This window comes from Lampris incognitus, chromosome 1 (assembly GCF_029633865.1).
Source record: "Lampris incognitus isolate fLamInc1 chromosome 1, fLamInc1.hap2, whole genome shotgun sequence".
NCBI lineage: Eukaryota > Metazoa > Chordata > Actinopteri > Lampriformes > Lampridae > Lampris > Lampris incognitus.
Genome location: NC_079211.1, coordinates 93,201,245 through 93,226,751, shown reverse-complemented (window position 1 = coordinate 93,226,751; position 25,507 = coordinate 93,201,245). Strand labels below are relative to the sequence as shown.

Genomic DNA, 25,507 nt, shown 5'->3' with positions numbered 1-25,507 from the left:
TGTTGTCTGCTCCTAAAGGTAAAAGTTGTACTATTCCAGGTTTAACTCCTGAAGACATATATATTGGTAACTTGTGTCCTTTATTAAGTGATAAAGCCATTAATCAATGCGTTAGAAATATTATTCAGAGAGACATTGTTTCTAAACCTGCAGCCATTTTCTACTGGAATAATATTTATAATGACATAGATTGGAGGAACACTTGGATTTTATCACGAAAATATTGTATTACAAATAAGGTACGAGAAGTTACATTTAAACTGCTTCACAGATGTTATCCAGTCAAGTCCCTTCTTGTAAAATACAAGATTAATATTGACACACTCTGTTCCTTTTGTGGCAATGTGGATGAAACCGTATGTCATTTATTTTGGGATTGTACCTACTCTCATGTTTTTTGGATTGATCTAAATAATCTCATAAATAACAAAATTGACTCTTCTTGTAAACTGGACATCCAACATGTTTTATTTGGTCTGTCACAAAATGAGGAAATAAGTTCAGAAAAAATGTATATCATCAACCTTCTATGAATATTTGCTAAATTTCATATTCATTGTACCAAATTTGCACACCAGCGTCCAAACATTAGTGTATTCAAAGCACTTCTTTCATCCTATTTAGAATCTTTAAAAGAATGTATGAATCCTAAAGCCAGCAAAACCAGAAGACTATGTGAAGAATATAATTTAACTTAAATCCTGTATCTCGAGCTTTTTTATTTTGTCTTTTCTTTTCTTTTTTTTATGGATATGTAAATTTTAATTTTGAAATAATTTATATTTTTGTAACTACTTTTTGTCCTATTGTGATGTAATATTTTCTTGTTTATATGTTTTGTTCAATAAAATTTAAAAAAACAAAAACAAAAAAAAACCGCATAGACATATAAAGAGTAGGCGCCGCATTGGCTGTTGGGGCGCGAGAAATACGGCCGCCATCTTGGACCGGTCATCCTACGAGTTGCCTAGCAGCAGAATACACGACTGAGAAAGATGCCAGAACACTGTTCAGCAGTTCCTGCTCCAATCGACGGACCGTCGAAAACAGGGCTCGGGGGATTACTTTTCACAAGTAAGATTGAACATCACTATTGGTTGTATTTTGTGAATATAATATTACTGTACTGTATTTATGTCCAACTGCGAAATCGTAGCCAGCTAGCTAGGCTATGCTCAGTGCCGGTGTTCACCCGGCTATGAACTGAGACTTTATGTAGCCCGTGGAATTAGATACCACACAGGACACAATTACTTCCGGGGTTCTTGTAGCTTTAATTTTATTGTTTGAACCTTCGAATGCAGATCGTTTTACTGAGTGCATAAATTCCTGTGTCTTTCGAGCAAACAGCTCATAAATGTTCACAGATGTGGCAAGTTTAACAGAAAAGATTTTAAAAGGAAAATAAATACAACATACAACATACGGTGCAAAATACGGCAGTGGACTATATATGTTAAACAGGGTTTAACAAAGACATGTGGAACTTCCTGAAGATCGCGCAACTTCTCACTCTGTCAGTTACCTTTAAACAGAATTAAAATGCATATAAAACCTTTACATCCCAAATACAATGGCATGGTGTGGCTTTATTCACGCCAACATTACCTTGTCATGCCTGCAATGGCGAACAGTGGTCGACGGCTCGCGCCCAAAATCACCGAACATCAACTCCAGTAGCGTCTAAATCAAACCATCTTGTCAAATTACCGACATACAATATTGTTTGGAATAATGTTACAGGTATATTTCACAAGATATTTACCCTTACTTACTGCGGAGTCAGAGCACCGTCACACCGCAATCTTCAGGTGCTCCACACAAGATAAAAAGAAAGAATACCCAAGATGCACTTGGATAACTTGCACGAAGTTACAGTAAAAGTCCGCAACACTGCCACTCACTGGTCAAAACATGCAATGACAGCCAAAACTATAAAAATACACTCACAATCTGCTTCACAATTTAACTACATCAAATGACATTTTACATGGCTTGACAGTGTAACAATTACATATATTAACAGTTAAACTATACTAAATTTAAGTGGAAAATCATTTAACATATTTAACAGATTTACCACCCGGCTACATTTATAAGTCATATTACATAACACGGACTTTACAACTGACAAAAGAATGCTGTTGTACAAATAAAACAATATTAACGTTACTGGTATTATATTGACCAGCGAATTTTACACAGGTGGCACAGACTGTATTATTCACATGTAATCCATCCTAACAACAGTAAGATATGGGAGAACCGGGCCGAAAGTAACACGCCACGAAATTAGCACAGAGCTTTTTTCGAAGGAAACAAAACAGGACGTGATGCAATTAAGTGAGTGTGTGTGTTTATAAGACCTCTCTCTTCTCCCAAAACACTGGCGCGATACGCAGTTATTTAAAAAAGTTATAGAGCGAAAGCTGTTTTTTCCTGCGGCAAGTAAAATTACGTGATCTGAGGTTTTTTTTCGAATTGCGTTTCATTCTTAGAAGTTCCGGTAAATGACTTTATGTTGCTTTGTTAGCACATTTACTGTCTCGATGACAGAATAGTTTTAAATCGACAGGCTACCACAGTTCATATGCTAGCCAGGCTAAATGGAGAGGTGACCTGAGAGGGTCGAACGTACCAGCGAGGGGAGGGACGAAAGTAACGTAAATGATTTCCCTAGCAAGCTGCAAGTTCATGTATTTTATTGTATTATACTTACAGAGTAGTACAGTTAAGGTAATTCTTTTCAGCCTACATAGCCAATTGTTTTTAATTATTTGAGGACTTACCTTGCTTACGCCTTCACACAAACTGCAATTCTCCAAATAACGACAAAGACCAATTAGTTCCACGTGAAGGCGGTGTGCGCATGAAGGTTAGCGCAAAAGCAATTGGTGAATTAAAAGAAATGAACAAAAGCGCGAATGGCTGATTCAAATATAATAACCAACCTCTATCACTGACGTTTTTGTGAAAATGTTGAAAAAATACGAGGCTTGTATCAAAATTGCGTTACACAACATTGATAAATTGACGCTAAGAATATTTATTAGTCTATGAAACTCAAAATATTGTCTTGATGAATTGGCACAGATGTTAAATTGGGTCTGCAAGATTGGTTGATAAAGGTAAACGTGATCAGAATACAAAATTATACGATGCATCTTACGCTTTATGACAGCCGCTACTTTCGCACCGCAGCAGTGCTACTTTGGTCCCGCAAGGGAGGTGCGGAAGTACCATCGCGCAAGTTGTGTTCTCTGTCTGTTTATGTCCAGATCATTTAACTGAGAAACATATGGAAAGTTGCTTCTGAAAGGGGACACATGTATGTTGTTTCTGATAAAAAAATGGCATCTATTACTGTCACCATACCGGAGTAAACTCGGAAAAAGTCAAAAGTGGTACTTTCGGCCCGGTTCTCCTACCTCTCATGTCTCATACTCACCTCACTTACTTAAAAATACAGACATCTGACTGTAGAATAGTTTGCAAACAAACCTACCGTATTCACAATTTCACTAGCTTTGGTTCATTGTCAAAAATATGCATCAAAATAGGAGTTTTGTTGAAGAAAGGTTCTATGAAATTTGAAGGAAAAAAATAAGCGTGACCTCCTTTGTAAAATGTTTTTGTGTAGACTCTCTCAAATCTCCCGTTTTCATTTTGAAGGTTTCCCAAAGACAATGTTTTGAGGAAGAAGTGGGAAGTGTCTTTGAGGAGGGAAGGATTCACTGCAAGTGATTCCTCCGTGCTCTGCTGTGAGCATTTTAAGCAGAGCGATTTTGATAGGACAGGTCGGATTGTCCGACTCAGACATGTAGTTATTCCATCCATCTTCAGCTTCCCGGTTCACCTCCAAAGAGTAGGTGTATCATCATAAGACTATTAGCATTAATAAATGTAAATATTCTATTATCAATTACAGGGCTGGGTGAGATATTCATCCCTGTATATATATATATATATATTCTTTTCAAGTATTATACTTCTTCATTTTAGCCGGAAAGGGAAAGGACTACGTCTACCTCCAGAAGAGCTGAAGAGAGCCTGTCCGTGGCCTCTCAGGATGCCCCAGAACCTGCAGCCTCACACCCACAACCTCAGCCTAATGATGTGAATTTCTACTTTAAACATCATATCATAATGGTCCTGGACATATTCAAATCTCACTTGTTTGCTGCCACTCATATTAAACACACTCACAAATTAACCCATACACACGATTAAAGGCATGTTGAACATGCACTCCTGACACACACACACACACACACACACACACACACACACACACACACACACACACACACACACACAAAGAAACACACACACACACACACGGTGCTGGCATTGGCTTTGACAGGTGACGATTATAAGAAAGAATGTGGGCCATAGTGGTGTCAAAGTGATGTGTGTGAAGTGAAACATCACTCAAACTATGTTCATCCCTCTTTCTACTAGGATCATGCCTATGCCTTTCCTGCTTCTTCTACTGCTCTGAAGACCAGACTTAATGAAGTCTTGGCAAGAGTGGAAAGTCTGGAGCGAGAGAAGAAGAATGCCATGGCCAGAGAAAAGAGGGCAAAGACCACAGTGAAAAGTCTTTTGGGGGATTTGAGAGAAAAGAACCTCATTAATGAAGAGCTCAACGAGAGGCTTGAATTCTACTCAGGTAAGACGAAGTTAGCGCTTTGAAATTCATGTACATGTTATTCTTACACTCTTTATTAAACTCCTCAGTTATTATCTGAAGGGGACTTATTAATTTTTGCTCATAACATTTCAGATCTTCAAGTAGACTTCATGGCAAAACAGTTCTCTTTCAAGGGTTTTAGGGGTTTCATGTCAAACTTTAATTAGCAACTTTTTTTTTTTCCCTTACATTGTTATGCTACATTGTTTATATATTTATCTCTCTTTAAAATATATATGTATATCTGTATTTGTTTTTTATTATTACATCATACTCTTGGATATAATTACGATATTATTACAGTATTATACCACTTTATTATACACACACACACACACACACTGTATACTTCCTACCCTCACATGTAAATATTTTGTGTTGTTGTCAGTGTTTACGTTTGTCCATTGTGTGTAATGTACTGGTCACTTATGTAAGCAACTTTGTACATGTGTAAATATGGTTTGGGGTGGGGATTTATATATATTTTCATTTTCTCTGATATATAACATATATTGTTGTTATATATACTGTAGATATATAATGTGTTCATATATTGTTTATATATTTATATAGCCTAATCATATATTGTTTCTTCAACTTATTAAAATAGCTGACTTTACTGCCACTCTCTGCTTCTGCCTCTCTATCATATTTTAGCGTGTGTGTGTGTGTGTGTGTGCGTGTGTGTGTGTATATATATATATATATATATATATATATATATATATATATATATATATATAGTGAGTGTTTTGCTAAATACTGTATTGTTCCGAATATAAGACGACCCTGATTATAAGACGACCCCCCCTTTTTCAAGACTCATTTTTGGAAAAATACTTTTTGTAGAGCAAATATTGGTTTTATAAAGAAAAACATTATATTTGAAAATAATAATAAAAACACATTGAATAAAACAAGGTAGTCTGTTTAACAGCTTTTAAATAAAATTATGTTTTCAATATATTTTAGTTGAAATTGTCACATTTAAATAAAAAAATCTAACTACATTTGTAAATGAATGACTTATGGTATTTAAATAGCATACAAACGAAAATTAACTGTAGTCTATTGAGACTATCCATCTCATAGTGAAAAAATAACCATTTCAACATTTCAATAACTGTATTAACCATCGAAGTGGTCTAATTTTAGAACGGTCTTGAAAAAAAAATCTGACTGAGTGAGAATGTATATTGACATTCAAAAGTCTAGACCTCGAATGTAAGACGACCCCCACTGTAATGTCCGTAGACGCCTTGTCTTACTGACATAAGAATAATTCAAGAACGAGCCGACTTCGTAGGTTCTTAACTGTGTAGCTTTTACTAGCGTTCATCCGACATACAACCTTCATAACATGCGCTTCTCACTTCCTGTATACGTCACACGCACTGCACGTACACCCGTGAGTAGGTCAAGTTAAACACGTGACCTTTCATTCATTACATCTCCCCCTCTAAGATGATTTTCTAACCTGTATATCACCCCCCTTTTCACAAAAAAAATAAAAAATCCCCCACAGTACACAAGTCCATACGCCTCACAAATCCAGCCGGATTGCAGGCTTGCTCACCCTGCCAGAGCGAGTAACATATGGTGTGGAAGTTGGCATTTCTGCTGCTCGGGACTCATCCGTGTTTCCACTCTCCCCTGGAGTGACATGGTCAGGATCCCTGCTGACAAAGGTGAGTGTTTTAGGTGTGGCCAACAGGTGGCGCCTGTTCCTTCTGTAATGTTCACCTTGAGCTGTCTCCACTATGTAGGATCTGGGAGTGGAGCTCTGACTGTGAACAACTGCTGGCATTGTCCATGTTTTCTGTCCATCAGGTTTGGTGAGTACTGCGTCACCCGAGTTCAGTGGGTGCAGTGTCCGCACGCCGTTCCTGCGGTTGTAGTAGAAAGCCTGCCTCGATTTGGCTGCGGCGTCAGCAGTTTTGATCAGTTCCTCTTTAGGCCAGGCCGGTTTCAGGTTATGCTGCAATGTGGGTAAGGTGGTTCTGAGTCTCCTACCCATGAGCAATTCCGCTGGACTGGCTCCAGTGGAAGAAGAGGGTGTAGCTCTGTATGTCAACAGGGCGAGGAGAGGGTCTTCCTGCCTTAATATGCTTTTGGCTATCTGAACAGCCCTCTCTGCCTGTCCATTACTCTGGGGGTAGTGTGGGCTTGAAGTCACATGGATGAAATCATAATCCTCACTGAACCTCCTCATCTCTTCTGAAACTAGCTGTGGCCCATTATCGCTAACTACAATTTCAGGGATACCAAAACGTGCAAATGTAGCCTTCAGCCTAGCTACAACCTGACTGCTAGTAGTTGTTGGTAGATTTAGGATCTCCAAAAACCTGGAATAATAGTCAGACACTATCAAGTAGTTTTGCTTTTTGTACTCACACAGGTCTATGCCAACTTTCTGCCATGGTCTGGATGGGAGCTCACTTGACATTAAAGGCTCTTTTCTCTGTGTGTTCTTGTGTTCTCTGCAGAATTGACATTGCTGTATCTTTGTTGTAATGTGCTCTGTCATTTTGGGCCACCACACTGACTGGCTAGCTCTCTCTCTGCACTTAACTATCCCCTGGTGCCCGTCGTGTATTCTGTCTAAGATCACCTCCCTCATCTCTGTGGGAATGACGATACGACTGCCTCTGATGACTAAACCATCTACCTCAGATAACTCCCCTCTCACCTGATAAAAGTCTCTGACTGTCTCCGGCACTTTATCGACATACTCAGGCCAGCCGTGTCTGATGAAGCCCAACACTGTCTGGAGCTGCAGATCCCCATCCGTGCTCTGTTTTATCTCCTGCATCCTTTGAGGTGTGGCAGGCACCTGGGACACGATGGCATCAATGTGCGCTGCAACATCATCATGAGAGGCACCATCTCCGTAGCACTGCTCTGGGCCTCTGGAGAGTGCATCAGCCACAGCTAAAGTTTTGCCTGGTGCGTATTCAGCCACTGCATTGAAACGCATCAGCCTCATTAACAGTCTCTGGCACCTAATGGGCACATTATCCAAGTCTTTGCTGTTCATGAGAGGCACTAGTGGTTTATGATCGGTGACAAGTCTGAAATTGTCAAGCCCAAACAAGTACTTCTCGAACCTTTCACATGCCCAGACGCTGGCTAAGCACTCTTTCTCGATCTGTGCGTACCTTGTCTCTGCGTCACTCAGCCGTCGGGAGCAGTAGGCCACGGGCTTCCAGTGTTCCCCGTGCTGCTGGAGCAGAACGCCTCCCAGCCCGTAGCTGCTGGCATCTGCTGACACCACCGTAGCCTTAGTGACGTCATAAAAGGTGAGTACCCTAACCCTAACCCTAACCCTTAAAGCAGCGAGTGCTGCTTTAAGGTCTTGGAATGCTGTGTTCTGTGCAGGTCCCCACAGCCACTCTGTCGTTGCTTTAAGCAGTCCATAAAGCGGCTGACCTACAGTGGACAGCTCTGGGACGTATTTTGCCAAATAGTTCACCATCCCGAGGAACCTCTTGAGTTCCGTCACGTTCTGGGGCTGAGGAAAGTTCTCTATTCCGGCCACTTTGTCCGGGTCAGGTCTGATGCCTGCCTCGTCGATGACATGACCAAGGAAGCGGACTTGTTTCTGTTTGAACTTGTATTTCGCTTGGTTCAGTTTGAGACCTGCTGTTTCAATGAACCCCAGCGCCTCTGCTAGGCGCCAGTCATGGATTTCCTCAGTCTCTCCATGTATAAGGATGTCATCCATGTACACCTCTGTGCCCTCTAGCCCGGTCAGAGTTTCCGCCATCTTTCTCTGGAAAATCTCTGGAGCACTCGTTATCCCAAATGGAAGGCGGCAGAAAGCATACCTCCCAAATGGGGTGATGAAAGTGGTGAGCCCCCTGCTGTCTTCATGCAAGGGGATCTGGTAAAACCCACTTGCTGCATCCAACGTTGTGAAGAACTTTGACCCTGCGAGCCTTGGCATTATTTCCTCCATAGTGGGCAGCACGTATTTCTCACGTTTCACCGCTCGATTCAGCCTCCTGAGGTCAGCGCAGCAGCGAACCTCTTTCTTGTTCGGTTTCAGCACCGGCACCATAGCGGCGCACCATTCTGTGGGCTGAGTCACTTTTTCAATAATGCCCTCATTTTCCATGCGCTGCAGTTCTTTCTTAACCAGTGGTACAAGTGGCAGCGGTATCCGTCTGGCTGTATGCACCGCGTATGGCTGGGCACCCTCCACCAGAGCTATTTTCACTGGGTCTGTTTTCAGCAGTCCACTTGAACCGAAAACTCCACTGACCTCATTCATCCGCTTCACTAGACCCATCTCCACTGCCTCTGGACGACTCAGCAGACAGCTGCCTCTCCCCTTGATCACATACACTGGAAAGGAGTATTGTTTCTCCTTGTAGTTGGTTGTGGCTTGAAACTGTCCTATGCAGCTGATGTTTCCACCTGGGCTTATGAAGCATGTGTCAGGAGGTCCCAGTTTTATGTTTGGCTTCAGCTTTTTAAATGTCCCTTGGTTGATAACAGTAGCATCAGCCCCCGTGTCAATTTTAAAGGTTATTGGTACATCACTTATTGTTAAACTAACAGTCCAATCTTCCTGACTGCTCTCTTTGCCAACTTCTCCCAGAAAGTACAGCTGTTTAACCTCTTCAGTGACTTCTCTCACCGCTTTAGAGTGACATACACGCTCCCAATGTCCCTTTTTATGACACTTGTTGCACTTACTGTTCGTTGCAGGACACTTCCGCTCATCGGTGTGCTGCGTCTTGCCACACCTCCCGCATTCATCTACTTTGTTGGTTGCAGGTCTGCTGCCACCATGACGCTGTCCGCCCTTTTTGTTTTGGCGTTCGTCCCGCCATCGGACAACATTGACGTTAGCCAGCTGGGCCTCTGGTTGGTTAGCTTGGAGGCTGAGCTGCTTTGTTATTGCCTCCGCCTGGCGCACTTGTTCAATGACTTTCACCAGAGTAAGGTCCGCTGTGAGCTGGAACTGACGGGAGAGCACCTTATCTTTTATGCCCACTACCAGACGATCTCTGATATGTTCATCCCTCTTGTCCCCAAACTCGCAGTGTTCAGACAACTCATACAATGTCCGGATGTACATCTCCGCTGTCTCTCCTGGCTGCTGGCTACGTTGATAGAAGCACGCCCTCTCATGTGTGATGTTACGGCGGGGAATAAAGTAGCCGTCGAACTTTTTCAGTACGATATCATAGTCCACTTTATCACCCTCCGCCGCGAAGTCAAACGAGCTGAACATCTTTTCAGCCTCGCTGCCCATTGCATAAATCAGCGAACTCACTTGAATCTCCCCGTCGTCTTTATCCAGCTTTGTCGCGAGCCTGAAGCGCGTAAACCGTTGTTTCCACTCCGGCCATTCAACGGGGCAGTCAAACTTGAATTCACTCGGCGGATTAAACTTCGGCATGACCGCTCGTGTTCAGATACACAGACTATTCTGACACCATGTAATGTCCGTAGACGCCTTGTCTTACTGACATAAGAATAATTCAAGAACGAGCCGACTTCGTAGGTTCTTAACTGTGTAGCTTTTACTAGCGTTCATCCGACATACAACCTTCATAACATGCGCTTCTAACTTCCTGTATACGTCACACGCACTGCACGTACACCCGTGAGTAGGTCAAGTTAAACACGTGACCTTTCATTCATTACACCCACTTTTTCATACCTAGTTCCAGGGTACAAATCCCGTTTTATATTCAGAACAATACGGTAGCTACCTATCATATATCACATATATCATATATCAGAATATTCTATTACTGTTAACCCAACTATGAATATTAAAATACGTCAAACCATGTGTCCTGTATCATAGCTACATGTATGACGTTTTCAGCAACAAAAAAGGCGTGGAAATCAGTTTGGTATTCAGCGAGTTATGATTGATTAACTGCGCTGACAGCTCATTGCGCCTGCCAAACACATTACACTGAGTGGAGCGGGTGACCGGTCCAAGATGGCGGCCCCACGGCTCGTCAGCGCCAATAGGCAGTAGCGGTCGATGCGGCGTCTACTCTTTATAAGTCTATGAGGATACGCATGCACGGTTGTTGAACAAAGTTCATAAGAGGGACTACCCGCCAGTCTCCTCATCAGTATAAACTACAATAACCCCCCTTCACATTACGCCCCTGTCTTGCAGTCCGCAGACAGACCCCTCTTAACCCCGCGACAGCTACTTCAACCCTACTTATGGTTTCGCCTTACTATGTGCCATATCCTATTATTTATTTTCATGCTATTTATCTTCTCGTCTGTTTGTCCTATCTATTCATTTACTTATCTATTTATTCAATCTCTTCGTTTACCCGTTTATTCTGTTTATCCGTTTGTCTCAGCTCAGCTATTCATAACTATATTGTTGCACCGACTGCCGAGTCAAATTCCTGTCCAGTGAACCTATGGCGAACAAAGTGGTCGTTCGTTTCATTGTCACTGGATGAGTTTGATTTACAAAAAAAGGACCGCAGACCTGCTGGGCGGCGCTAACGAAACCCCAAACAAAACCGGCACACTCCGATCATAAAATCAAGCACGTCACGCAGTTGTCAACAGTCAGTATGGCGGTACAGTGAAGCCATATGGCCGGTGCGTCATAGAACAAATCCTGCTCTAGTTTTTTTTGTTTTGTTTTTCATAACCAGCTGTAATCTACTCTTTTAGAGTCAGAAGAAGTACATTTTTATCCAAAAATGGCTCATCTGAGTAAAAGTCCTTCTGACAGAGAGAGGTAGGATAATATTCCTCAGCTAGCTCGTTAGCCTAGCAGAGCTAACCAGCGCTAGGTCCTGCTGCTTGCGAAATATTACGTAGAACTAACCCGGTTCAGTTTAATCACCAAATATTTCTGCTCGGTTCACATAATCTATATGATCTTAATTTTACGGTAGATTTGTAATATTGCTGAGATGGCATTACTGCCAACATACGTTTAACGCCAATTAGTTGTACTATCGTACTGGCGTCTTATATATAAGCTGGTATTTTCGACACAAGTCAGTGTATGGTGGTCGTTTTACATTCGCGTCATTGTTTCCAATATGATGCTTTCTTTGGCTATGATGGTGATTATTTGTTCACCCGTGGCTCAGCACTGAAAAGAGCACCGTATGACTTGGTGGCTGCTGAGTTTTAATGAACTATTTTCGACTGGCCAGAACACATTTACTTTTATTTGTATTTAGTTACTTTTATAGGACTTATCTACTCATGGTTACAGAGTACTTCACACGACAGAATTAAAAACTGATAAATGGCGGTGGAAATATAAAAGTTTTTTTTAAGTGTATCGATTCAAGCCTATGGCTGGAAGGTTTCATGAGGTTTCTGGTCATCATTTTGAGGTTATTAAGCTAATATTTAAACTACTCAGCCTGTTACATGCTTGTTGAACTAAAAGACTGGATTCATGTTTTTTTTTGGTGTTTTTTGTTTTTTTGTTTTTTTGCTTAAACCAGAGGAAGTTTCTTCTGCTGAAGTGTTGCATGTGCCGGTGTGTGAGTCTGTTTGTGTTTGCAGGTTTATCTGCTTGTATCCAGTCTACATCAACAGTAAGAAGACCCTGGCCGAGGGGCGCAGGATTCCCACAGAGAAGGTGATTTTTAAAAAAAACATGTTTTTAGTATTATTATCAGGTGTTATCTTGTTGTGATGCTACTATTACATGAATTTATCAATGAAACCAGCAAACATAACCAATATGGGCTTTAGTGACTTTGCTGAAGAAAAACTTTAGTTTTCAGTTGAGTTGGAATGGACTGGCATCACGACACCGACACTGTTGTTCAGCAGGACTGCATTCTCTCATCCAGAGTGAGAAGACAAGAACACATTAGAGGTTTCACAGAATAGTCAACTATCAGTCACCCGTTGACACCGCATATTTGTAGACTAATCTGTGGTTTTAGCACTGTGTAGTAATAAATCACGGGCAATGCATCTACAGCTGATATGCAGCTGGAGGCGCTGTGGTTTCGGCATAGACCTGTAGGAACAATTATTTTCTACATTATGTCATGTTAAATAAACAATCACTTTCTACGTCATGCCATGTTAAATAAACAATAACTTTCTACGTTATTTCATGTTAAATAAACAGAATCACTTTCTACGTTACGCCATGTTAAATAAACAAACAGAATTTAAGGTATTTAGAGAAGGAAAGACTCCTGCTATCCCCATGTTACGGTTTAACAAGTGACCATGTTAACTGGTGACTTTAGTGATGGCAGCTGTTAAGAGCATCAACAGAACCATGTCTTCCTAAAAGCCTTTACTTTTACTTTGGTCAGTTTTGAATACTCATCCATGTTTAATATCTACGCTAACCTTTTATGAAAGTTAAATTGCGCTCAGCAAGACTCTCGTAATGCGTCTTATAATGTGGGAAACAAACTGCAGCTGGCAGTGCAGCTGTATTTTATTATTTCCTTAAAATCGGAAAGTGACCCATATTCGATCATTTAACCTGTAATGTTAAGATGTATACACAAGCAAACGCTCTCTCACGTAAGTTTGGTATTTGTTCAGTTAGTGTGAAGATGTCTCTGTTCAGAGCATATTGTGCACCACTTTATACTGCACACCTGTGGTCAAACTACACAAAAGCAAGCCTGCAGAGGCTTCGAGGAGCTTATAATGATGCTATGAAAATACTACTAAAAAGAGCTAGATGGTGTAGTGCAAGTGAAATGTTTGTGGCTGCAGGAGTCAGTACCTTTCAGGCTCTTCTTTTTTGGGATTTTTTCCTCCTTTTTCTCCCCAATTGTATCTGGCCAATTACCCCACTCTTCCGAGCAGTCTGGGTCGCTGCTCCAACCCCTTTGCTGATCCGGGGAGGGCTGCAGACTACCACATGCCTCCTCCCATACATGTGGAGTCGCCAGCCGCTTCTTTTCACCTGACAGTGAGGAGTTTCACCAGGGGGACATAGCGCGTGGGAGGATCACGCTACTCCCCCCAGTTCCCCCTCCCCTCTCAACAGGCGCCCTGGCCGACCAGAGGAGGCGCTAGTGCAGCGACAAGGACACATACCCACATCCAGCTTCCCTACCGCAGACACGGCCAATTGTATCTGTAGAGACGCCCGACCAACCAGAACATTACTGGTTAAGCCGAAACACCTGCAAGAAAGCAGTCGTGTTGTTACTGCAGTCAAACTTTCCAGCTCAAACAAGCATGCTGGGGCTTTAATCCAATCAGATTGCGGCTAATTTATAAACAGCCTATTGGAACCAATCGAGGACTCTGCTATTTCATCTACAACCAGGTTGGTCCCGCCTACATGAATTAACCCTTTACTGGTTGTATTTCAGACTTTTTTTTTACAAGAATTGATCATTGTTATCAGATGAAAAAATGTGACATATCTCCCGTGAGTAATCGACCTGTTGACTAGTTTTTCGGAGTAGTTGACGACTACTAAAATGCAGCAGTCCCATGGCCCAAAGTTTTCCTTTTTTTTCTTAGAATCCTAAAGTTTTCACTAAATTACTGTGTATGGGGCTCTGATAGAAACATGTCTCTAATGTCTCTGTTGTAATTCTGTCAGGGTGTGGAAAATCCAACGTGTGCTGAGATCAGAGATGTTCTCACCGCTGCTGGGATGAACGTCTACGTGGAGGTTGACCAATAAGTTTTTTGGGATGTCGAACTGTTTTATGTTGTGTGTGTGTGTGTGTGTGGTTGTATGTGTGTGTGTGTTACTTACCGTTGAGTCGGTCTACAATGTCCCAACATCTGTGATATTGTACTGTGGTTTCTACTACTGCTACCCTACTTCAAATGATCTGTCATGTTTTTCTTTCCGATTGCATGTTTTCTGTGTGTGTGTGTGTGTGTGTGTTTTAGAACAAGATGCACCCAAGAGAGTGGAACAGAGATGTTCAGTTCAGAGGTCGGGTCAGAGTTCAACTCAAACAGGAAGATGGCAGCTTCTGTCAGGACAAGTTCACCTCTCGTACGTACGTGTGTGTGTGTGTGTGTGTGTGTGTGTGTGTGTGTGTGAGAGAGAGAGAAAGATCAAATGTGCAGGACACATTGACAGGTTAAATGCAAAAGGTGAGCATGATCATGGATCAAAATTCAATTCAATGTATTGTCATTAAAAACAATGTGCAGGCACATGTTAAAAATGAAATAAGGGCTGCGGTTTCGCCAAACAGTGCAAGACAGACACAGACAAACACAGCAAACACAGTATAAGATGTACACACATGAAGACCGAAAGATAAAAATAAGTTAAAAAAGAGCAAGTGTACAAAATATTTAAAAATATCTACAGAAATCCAGTGGGTAGCCAGGTTCAGGTGGGCAACAGCTTGGGGAAGCTGTTTTTGAGCCTTGTAGTGCAGGCTCTGAGGCTTCTGTAGCGCCTCCCAGAGCACAGGGGGAAGAACAGTCCATGGTTGGGGTGGGTGGGATCTCTGCTGATGCTGAGACCCTTTCGAAGGCAGCGTTTGTGATAGAGATGCACCGATTTAAATTTTCTTGACCCATTCCAATTTCCCATTTGTTAGTAGTCTGACCTGCCGATTCCGATTTTGGCCGATTCCGATTTTTTTTTCTAAGAACAATAATTGACAGCAAACACAAACATTTTTGTAACTTCCAAAGCTATGAACCTCATAATTTTCCGCGAAATTATTTTGCACTTTTCGTTGTGTGTTTAGAATGGTAGCATGGGCTGCTGGTTTGCGGCTGGCTCGTTGCTCTTTTTTCCCGCAGTTTTGGCTACCTTGCCTTGGTTAGCTTCATCAAATTTGGCATACTCACCGGGTGGTGGTTTCTTAAGTGTCTGATTAAGTTTGTGGTTCCAAACGTTTTCAACATTAATCCTCCGTATCTTATTTTAATCTTGCATGTGTTGCAAACTGCGAGCTTTGTGTCTTCTTCATCAACGGTGAAAAATTTCCGCACTACCGACATTTTGGCTTGCGTGTGTGAGGTTGCAGCCCTGATCTGTCTCGCTGCCTTGGTGTGCGTGCAACGTCGCATATGCACCATCGTGCGGCACATGCACGTAGCCCTAATTAATCGGCACAGAATCAGATATATGCGTCTGACCGGCTGAGCACGAGTCAAGGCCGATCAGCTTAAAATCGGCCAATTCCGGTCGCGTGCCGATCGATCGGTGCATCTCTAGTTTGTGATAAATGTCTTTTATTGCTGGGAGCTGGGTACCGGTGATATGCTGGGCCACCTTGATGACCTGCTGCTGAGCTTTCTGGTCTACTGATGTGCAGTTACCATACCACATTGAGATGCAGGTGGTCAGGATGCTCTCTATGGTGCAGTGGTCGAAATTGGTGAGAATTTTGGGGGATAGACGGACGTTCCTCAGCCTCCTTAGGAAATACAGGCGTTGTTGGGCCTTTTCCCCAAGGGCCTGGATGTTTGATGTCCAGGGGAGGTCCTCGCTGATGTGGACTCCAAGGAATTTAAAGCTGGAGACATGCTCCACTTCCACCACATTGATGTATATGGGGGAGTGGCTGCAGCTTCTAGACCTCCTGAAGTCCACAATCAGCTCCTTCGTCTTCTGCACATTGAGAACAAGATTGTTGGTGGTGCACAAGATGTGATGTGAGGTGCTGAATCGCATCAAGATGTGAGGTGCTGAATCTCGTCCCTGTAGGCCGTCTCGTCATTGTTGGTGATACGGTCAACGACTGTGGTGTCATCCACAAACTTAACTATTACATTTGAGGGGTGAGTTGGCAGGCAGTCATGGGTAAAGAGGGAGAAAAGGAGGGGGCTCAGAACACAGCCTTTAGGGGCACCTGTGCTTAAAGTCAGGGTGGAGGAGGTGTGGTCACCTAACCTAACAGACTGAGGCCTGTTGCTCAGGATGTCCAGGGTCCAGTTACAGAGGGAGGGGTTGAGGCCAAGTGAGAGGAGTTTGGTGGTTAGTTTGGCAGGGATGATAGTCTTGAAATTGATAATGTTTGTTAATTGAAGAATATAGATATTGCACTTTTTGCATCATGTTCAGCATGTCAGTTGTCTTCAGAGTTTAACAGTACAACAGATGCTCTAAATAAAAATAAATAATAATTTTTTTTTTCACGTTAAGGTGACGGTTCTCAGAGGAATAATAGTACTCCTCTGAGAATCGTCACCTTAACGTGGTGGAGGGGTTTGTGTGTCCTGGTGATCCTGGAAGCTGTGTTGTCGGGGGCAGTAGCCCCTGGTAGGGTCTCCCAAGGCAAATTGGTTCCAGGGGAGGGGCAGACTAAGAACGAGTCCCAAAAAATCCAAATGAATTTACACCAGCAGAGTTACAGCACCTTGCCCGGAAAAGAGAAACCGGGGCCCCCTCCTGGAGCCAGACCCGGGAGGGGAGCTCGCCAGCAAGCATCTGGTGGCCGGGTCTTGGCCCATGAGGCCCGGTCGGGCCCAGCCCGAAAAAACAACATGGAGCCACCACCACACGCGGGGATGAGCATTGGCGTAGGATGCAATGCAGGCTGGGTGGCGGGACCCGGCGCATGCCGACTTCCGGCATTGCAAATTGGTCCTCGGGACGTGGAATGTCACCTCTCTGGCAGGGAAGGATCCTGAGCTGGTGTGGGAGGTGGAGCGGTACCAACTAGATATAGTTGGGCTCACCTCCACACAGAACATGGGCTCTGGTACCAAACACCTGGAGAGGGGCTGGACTCGTTACTTTTCCGGAGTTGGCCAAGGTGACAGGCGCCGGATGGGTGCGGGGATACTCACAAGTCCCCGGTTGAGTGCTGCTGTGTTGGAGTTCTCCCTGGGGAATGAGAGGGTTGCCTCTATACAACTTTGAGTCACTGGGGGATAGGCTCTGACTGTTGTGTGTGCTTATGCACCAAATAGCAGTTTGGAGTATCTGGCCTTCTTGGAGTCTCTGGGTGGTGTCTTGGATAGCGCTTCACCTCGGCACTCTATAGTTCTGTTCGGGGACTTCAACACTCATGTGGGCAATGATGGAGAAACCTGGAGGGGCGTGTTTGGGAGGAACGGCCTCCCCGATCTGAACCCGAGCAGTGTCTTGTTATTGGATTTCTGTGTGAGTCATGGATTGGCAATAACAAACGCCATGTTCGAACATAAGGTAGTTCATAAGTGTACTTGGTGCCAGAATACCTTAGGCCGAAGATCGATGATAGACTTTGTGGTCGTATCATCAGATCTGCGGCCGTATATTTTGGACACTCGGGTGAAGAGAGGAGCAGAGCTGTCACCTGATCACCACCTGGTGGTGAGTTGGATCAGATGGCGGGGAAGGCTGCCGGACAGACCTGGCAAACCCAAACGTGTAGTGAGGGTGAACTGGGAACATCTGGCGGAGGCCCCTGTCTGTGAGGTCTTCAACTCCCACCTCTGGAAGAAGTTCTCGTGTATCCCGAGGGAGGCTGGGGACATGGGGTCTGAGTGGGCCGTGTTCAAAGCCTCTATTGTAGAGGCAGTAGGCAGGAGCTGTGGTCATAAGGTCATCGATGCCTGTCGAGGTGGCAACCTAAGAACCCGCTGGTGGACACTGGCAGTGAGGGAAGCCGCCAGGCTGAAGAAGGACGCCTTTCGGACTTGGTTGGCCCAGGGGTCTCCTGAAGCAGCAGACAGGTACCAGGAGGCCAGAAGGGCTGCCACTTCGGCGGTCACAAAAGCAAACACTTGGGCGTGGGAGGAGTTCGGCGAGGTTACGGAGGAGGACTTTCGGTTGGCCTCAAGGAAGTTCTGGCAAACCATCCAGCGACTCAGGAAGGGGAAACAGGACTTGACTCAGGCTGTGTACAGCCGGGGAGGGGAACTGTTGACCCGGACTGGGGATGTTGTCGAGCAGTGGAAAGAATACTTTGAGGAGCTCATGAACCCGACTAACACGTCCTCAGCGGAGGAGGTAGAGTCTGAAGACTCGGGGGAAGCCCCACTCATATCCCTGGCAGAGGTCTCTGAGGTAGTTAAAAAGCTCCTTGGTGGCAAGGCGTCAGGCGTGGATGAGATTCACCCTGAGATGCTGAAGGCTTTGGACATTGTTGGGCTGTCTTGGTTGACACGCCTCTTCAGTGTCGCGTGGAGGTCGGGGACAGTACTTGTGGTGTGACAGACTGGGGTGGTGGTTCCCATATTCAAAAAGGGGGACCGGAGGGTGTGCTCCAATTATTGAGGCATCACATTGCTCAGCCTCTCTGGGAAAGTCTACTCTAGGGTGCTTGAAAGGAGGCTCCGACCAATTGTCGAACCTTGGATCCAGGAGGAACAATGCGGATTCCATCCTGGCCATGGAACAATGGATCAACTCTTTACCCTTGCGGAAGTGCTGAGGGGGGCATGGGAGTTTGACCAGCCAGTCTACATGTGTTTTGTGGACTTGGAGAAGGCTTACGACCGTGTACCCCGGGGCACTCTGTGGGGGGTACTGCGGGACTATGGGGTACCGGGGCAGTTGCTACAAGCCATCCGGTCCTTGTATTAACCAAAGTGAGAGCTGTGTCTGCATTCTTGGCACAAAGTCGAACACGTTTTCGGTGGGTGTCGGACTCCGCCAAGGTTGTCCCTTGTCTCTGATTCTGTTTGTGATATTCATGGACAGGATCTCAAGGCGCAGCCAAGGTGAGGAGTGTGTCTGTTTTGGGAACCTCAGAATTGCATCTCTGCTCATCGCAGATGATGTGGTTTTGTTGGCTTCATCAGAATGCGACCTCTGGCACGCAGTGGGGCGGTTTGCAGCTAAGTGTGAAATGGCTGGGATGAGAGTCCGCACCTCCAAGTCTGAGGCCATGGGTCTCTACCGAAAAATGGTGGATTGCTCCCTCCGGGTTGGGGATGAGTTGTTGCCTCAAGTGAAGGAGTTCAAGTATCTCAGGGTCTGGTTCACGAGTAGGGTAGGATGGAGCGGGAGATTGACAGGTGGATTGTTGCAGCATCAGCACAAATGCAGACATTGTACTGGACCATTATGGTGAAGAGGGAGCTGAGTTGGAAGGCAAAGCTCTCAATTTACCAGTCAGTTTTCATTCCAACCCTCACCTATGGTCATGAGCTTTGGGTAGTGACCGAAAGAGTGAGATCGCAGATACAAGTGGCTGAAATGAGTTTCCTCCACAGGGTATCTGGGCTCAGCCTTGGGGTGAGGAGCTCGGACATCCGGAGGGAGCTTGGAGTAGAGCCACTGCTCCTTTGCATCGAAATGAGCCAGTTGAGATTGTTCGGGCATCTGATTAGGTTGCCCCCTGGGCACCTTCTGTTGGAGGTTTACTGGGCACGGCCAACTGGGAGGAGACCCCGGGGTAGACCCAGAACTTGCTGGAGGGACTACATGTCCAATCTGGCCAGGGAATGCCTTGGGATCCCCCAGGAGGAGCTGGAGGGCATTGCTGGGGACGTCTGGAGTGCCCTACTTAGCTTGCTGCCACCGTGACCTGACCTCGGAAAAGTGGCTGATGATGAATGAATGAATGAATAATAATAATAATAAATCAATCTTACATAGCGCTTTTCTTTTTTAATAAATTCATTTCTGATTTTTCCCTTTTTTCTCCCAATTTAGTGGCCAATCGATCCCTATTTTAATTCAAACACCCACCCTCGTACTGCATGCGTTCGCCAACTGCATCTCTCCGGCCGGCAGTCTCGAAGGAGACGCCTCCCCACTTTCGTGACAAGGCGACTCCAGGCCGAACCACTGTTTTTTCTGACACACACAGAGATGCATTCACGTGACGAACACAAGCCGACTCCGCCCCCCTCCCAAAGACAGCGTTGCCAATGATTGTTGCTTCATCGAGTCCGGCCATAGTCGGATCTGACGAGACCGGGGCGCGAACCCCAGTCCCCAGTGGGCAACTGCATCGACACAAAGCCGATGCTTAGACCGCTACACCACCGCGGACCTACATAGCGCTTTTCTAACACTCAGAGTTGCTTTACAATAAACGGGGTGAAACAAGACAACAGATAAACAACATGAACATACAGGGGTAGGATGGGAATGGGGGGTGGCCACGAGAGGGAGAAGCGGCAGCCACACACGATGCCAGCAGTACTCTGAATGAAATGAAATATTCAGAAATTCAAGAATTTCAGAAATGGAAATATTTTTGTTTACTGAACTCTAAAGATAAGATGTGAATTAAAGTTGAGATATTAGTCTAAGTTTATACATACAGACTTTGATGACCTGAATGCATTTTGCATCAGTAGCTTGACAACTTCCTGTGTACCATTTAGCCCAGTGAAGATTTGAGGTTGGATAGATAGACGGAACAAAAAGCTAGACACAGACAGATGGATAGATAGCTCGGAATCAGTGGAAGATGCGATATAGCTTAATTCAGCTTCAAACCAGCCTGAAAGTGTTTGTTGTCAAACGGACACCCAGGGCCACATGGGCCACAGTCACGACATGGTCGCGACATATCTGCGCGTCCATGAGAGATCAACAGCGCGATGCCCATGCAGCTCCCGTGGTCAGCGTAGCAGCTTCAGTTGGTAATAATGGAGGCGCTGTGCTGCAGCAGATGTGTCATGGCTGGTGTGGCCCTGGCGGATGTGTTGACCTGCTGAATGAAGTGTTTGAGCTGCTGAATGAAGTGTTGACCTGCTGAATGGTGTCTGCAGGTAAAGAGGTGATGTTCTACGTAGCAGAGATGATTCCCAAGCTGAAGACCCGCACGCAGAAGGGCGGAGGAGGAGACAGCAGCTCCCAGCAGGGTGAAGGAGGGAAGAAAAGCAAGAAAAAGAAGAAGTAGAACTTTTTTTTTCTTAAACCATTAATCATTTTGGAGTTTATTGTCAGTTGACTGTTCAGACTAACGTCTGGGACAGATCCCCCTAACTGAAACCCTCATAACTTTAACATTCAACTTTCATTCAAGATTAGTGGGGGTTTCTACTCGCTGAGTAAGTTTCAAGATTGTTGGCCCATGAAATGCATTCATGTCATGTTTAGTAGTTTGATGGACATTTAGTTTTTTTTTTGTTTTTTTTTTACTTTCTGGAGTAAAGACGTTTCAGTCCAACGACGGTTTGATACAGAACGCAGGACTAACGGGTTGTGACAGGAAATAAAATTCAGCTTTATCGTCAATAAATTTCATCAAATAAACATCCCCTGTTTAAGAGACAAATGATAGAATCAATTGTTGGGAGTGTCTTAATGTGCATTATGCTGATTATCTTTTTTTTAATTTTTTTTTTTACTTTTTTTGGTCTTTGATTCCTCAAATCAAGTCTTTCAGGAACCCACAGCTACAAGACTCCTCTTCTCTCTGAGTGGACAGATGTGCTGTTTGTTCCTGAATGGAGGTTTTGACTCAGCGATGGCTTTTTTTTTTTTTTACAAGGTTTCTGTCCAGCAGATCCACTATGACCTCCTGCTGGTCTATTTGGACTTTGACAGCTGTTGAAAACCAAACTACAGCTCTGGTTCTGTGCTGTTATGAAGCAATCTCGTAACTCCCGATTTCTTTGGATATTTAAAGTTTAAGTTGATTTTTAATAAAGTGATTGCCTATATCATCAGAAATCTAGTTTCAAAAGCTCATGGTTGTCAGTCTGGAAATGAGCAGGCTTTCCGTCTGGAAAAACAACCCCAAAATATCTTGGCTTCAATGGCCTCCTCTAGAAGTTTCCCAGAATCCTTCGCTGCTTGTTTGAGTAGATCTCACAGCACCTGTAAAACTCATTCAGAGCCAGCCACATAGTTTTAAAAAACAGATCTCAAATTAGAAAATTACTTTATTTGTGCCTCGTCTGTCATGTAAATCATCTGATTGTACCAACTAGTGTGAACTAGACAAACAGGCCAGCCTCTGTGTTTTATATCACAGCTATTAACTTGTCATCTACCGCTTTCACTGGGAATTCCCAGAATACACCCCAGAGTACACATCACACAGGATTTCACATCCACCATCTATAACCCAGAACCCATTTCATCTAGAGCCTGGCCACTGCATCACCTCCTAAATACTGCAGTCAGAAATAAATGAAGTTCATGACTTGAGTGGAAGGCAACAGTGCAGATCAGTCATGAGAGCCCCAAACTTCCCATCAGCCTCAGCACAGGCATACAACATTGCTCTGTTTAGTACTTGATTCTTAGTCTGGGTTCAGTTCTCTGGTTCGTCATGCAGGCCGTAGAAATCAAAATGTGGTAATCTTAGTGAATGTGTTAAAAGTGTATTTCCAGAAGAGCTTCATTTCTTCAAACCAGACAAAGTGTTTCTGCTGTAGAAAAAGTGAAGGTGTTGCTTTTGTTTTGCATTAATGATTTATCGCTAAACGAAACCCCAGTGGTGTGTGGCCAGGTATTTTCCACTTCTGTTGAGTTTTTATGACGCAAACCGCTCCTCAATGAAGCAAATTGCTGAAAAAACTCTTCCACATTGAGGCGGTGTGGACTCAGTTTGAGATGGACATGTTACAGGTTTCAGTGTGTTCACAGCAGTCGGTGTGTGAAACGTCTAGTTACAGTCAACTAGTGCAGACACAGCCTTGGATATCAGTCTGATCCTCTTTGGACCAAAGAAACAATGTAGGTGACTAAAGTCCATCTTCAGCTCTGTCAGAAAACCAAATCCTTTCATATGAATGAATGTTGATTTGCAGATGATATGCAGAGTCAGCTGATACATGGACACAAACACTTGGGTGATTTAATTAGGATTTATTGACAGGGATGTTTTTTCTGTGTTTTTTTTTTAAGATTTCACTACATTTCTAACAAATTTAAATTAGTCTTTTATATCTGTGGGTTGTTTGTCCATTATCTCCGGCCTATCTGTCTTGAAAACATCCCTGATGAATGAACTGTTTCTCTTCCTCAGCCAGCCTGTTAAGCAGTGTGTTTGCATACAAAGCTGGATGGACTTTGTGTTTGGAGAAATTGACTTCAATAAAGACAAACGTGACAGGAGGCCAGAATCTGTCTTCTGTTAACGCCATCTCAATCAAAACCACCACATTACATTTACCAACACACAGGATGACACAATACAGACTAAACATTTGCCCTGAAGACCAACTCAGACAACAGGCTAATGTGTTTTCTAGCCCAGTGTACTGACTTGTCAGTGGTGACCTTTGAGGACAACTACCTAAACCAGTTTCATTTACTAAACTACCTAAACCAATATTTACTAAACTACCTAGACCAATATCATTTACTAAACTACCTAAACCGGTATCATTTACTAAACTACCTAAACCAGTATCATTTACTAAACTACTTAAACCAATAACATTTACTAAACTACCTAAACCACTGTCATTTACTAAACTACCTAAACCAGTGTCATTTACTAAATTACCTAAACCAATATATTTACTAAACTACCCAAACCACTATATTTACTAAACTACCTAAACCAGTATCATTTACTACTGTGACTACTACTACTACTTCTTTCAGCTTTTCCCTTGTTTTTCAGGGGTCACCACAGCAGATTTTAGTCTCCATCAGGACCCTGTGAGGGCACAGCACCAATGCTGGCCGTTGTTAATGCGGGCCTCAACCAATCCGATATGGTCTTGTCAATCCGCATACTGATTTGGCAAAATTTTACATCGGATGCCCTTCCTGACACAACCTCTAACCCTATGGACGGGGCCACAGGTAAAGTGCTGGATGTCATCACAGTATTCATGCACTTGCACCAATGCCTGTCGCCATAAACCACAATCATTTACTAAACTACCTAAACCAGTATCATTTACTGAACTACTTAAACCAGTATCATTTACTAAACTACCTAAACATGGATCATTTACTAAACTACCTAAACCACAGACAATAAAAAAGTACACATAAAAGACACACACCAATAATAATGAATAATGCTGTCAGTCTAGGTAGATGGTCAGTGCGATGGACTGAGCATGGTGTTGGATAATAAAAAAAAAAATCAGTGTCTGTCTGGAATACGACTACAGACATCCTCCATGCGATAGGATGAATCATGAGTTTCCCTGAGCAGTCTGTCACGAATACTATGTAGCTGGGTCAGCTCCTCAGTGGCAGAAACTTTGACTTTACTGAGTGGCATGAAATCTAGATGCTGAATGCCACCAACATGTAAAATACATGTAGAACGACACTTCTGCACTTCTTCTGACCCAGTGCCGGCCCTAAGCATTTTGTTGCCCTAGGCGAGATTAGGGTATGGCGCCCCCCGCCCCCTCTCTTGCCCGGTCGGTGAGAATTTTCACGTTATTTTGCAAAAAACTATGCATTTTACTTTCATTTAACGCCACCAATGTTCATACACTCACACAGAAACTGCATAGCGTCATGCCTTTGAGATTTTCTTTACTAAAGAAAGAAGTGACATAAAACGAATTTGTTATGCTCGCGCACCAGAACCTGACCCGTGTGGCGAAACCCAAGACAGACAGACACGAGATGACTTCAAAATCTACAAAGGGGGGGTTTTATTGTGGGAGGGAAATGTATGGTGAAAAAAGGCGTTCTGTTAGTGGGATGTGTGAATAAACTATGTGTGGTGTCCCGTGGTTTGCGTGTATAACTATGGGTGAGTGTTTTTAGCCTGTGTGGTGCGGTATGTAAATGACCAGGAGGTGTTGAAAAAATGAGCGTGCACCTGGCAAGAGAGTCCAGTCCGTGATCCAAGAGGGGTTGTCCGAGAAAGTCCAGGTCCGAAAGGAGGGGTCCAGATAGAGGGACAAGGGGGGAGATCGCAGGAGAGGTCCGGGGAGAAACGTGAAGGTCGCTGGGGACGAGGGAGACGCGGGGAGCAGTGGAAGTCGCGGAGGGAGAGTCGAAGGGTTCAGTACGTCGAAGCACAGAGACGTTCTGGGAGGCTTCTTGTAGAAGGC

General features: G+C 44.0%; 2 protein-coding genes across 3 annotated transcripts; both read left to right on the top strand.

Annotated features, from left to right (window-relative positions):
• Nucleotides 1-995: 995 nt before the first annotated feature.
• LOC130111213 (THAP domain-containing protein 6-like) lies at nt 996-11,055 on the top strand. The gene is given in 7 exon segments (XM_056278311.1): nt 996-1,014; nt 1,017-1,074; nt 3,673-3,865; nt 4,003-4,116; nt 4,462-4,672; nt 4,787-4,806; nt 11,041-11,055. Coding segments are annotated over 7 exon segments (630 nt in total).
• A 187-nt stretch (nt 11,056-11,242) lies between these two features.
• Nucleotides 11,243-23,583, top strand: srp19 (signal recognition particle 19). 2 transcript variants are annotated; one of them, XM_056281702.1, is made up of 6 exons: nt 11,243-11,290; nt 11,366-11,432; nt 12,221-12,296; nt 14,253-14,324; nt 14,552-14,660; nt 21,290-23,583. In XM_056281702.1, exons 1-6 carry the CDS (start codon nt 11,284-11,286, stop codon nt 21,418-21,420), a joined length of 462 nt encoding a protein of 153 aa, XP_056137677.1. In that variant the 5' UTR covers nt 11,243-11,283; the 3' UTR covers nt 21,421-23,583. The 2 variants fall into 2 exon arrangements, with proteins under 2 accessions (XP_056137677.1, XP_056137684.1); XM_056281709.1 differs by lacking the exon at nt 14,253-14,324.
• The last annotated feature ends 1,924 nt before the right edge of the window (nt 23,584-25,507 follow it).

Excerpts from the sequence above, each read along its gene's own strand:
- srp19 (XM_056281702.1), top strand. Across the intron at positions 11,433-12,220 it reads AGTCCTTCTGACAGAGAGAG|GTTTATCTGCTTGTATCCAG; the intron begins GTAGGATAATAT and ends TTGTGTTTGCAG. Across the intron at positions 14,325-14,551 it reads GGATGAACGTCTACGTGGAG|AACAAGATGCACCCAAGAGA; the intron begins GTTGACCAATAA and ends TGTGTGTTTTAG.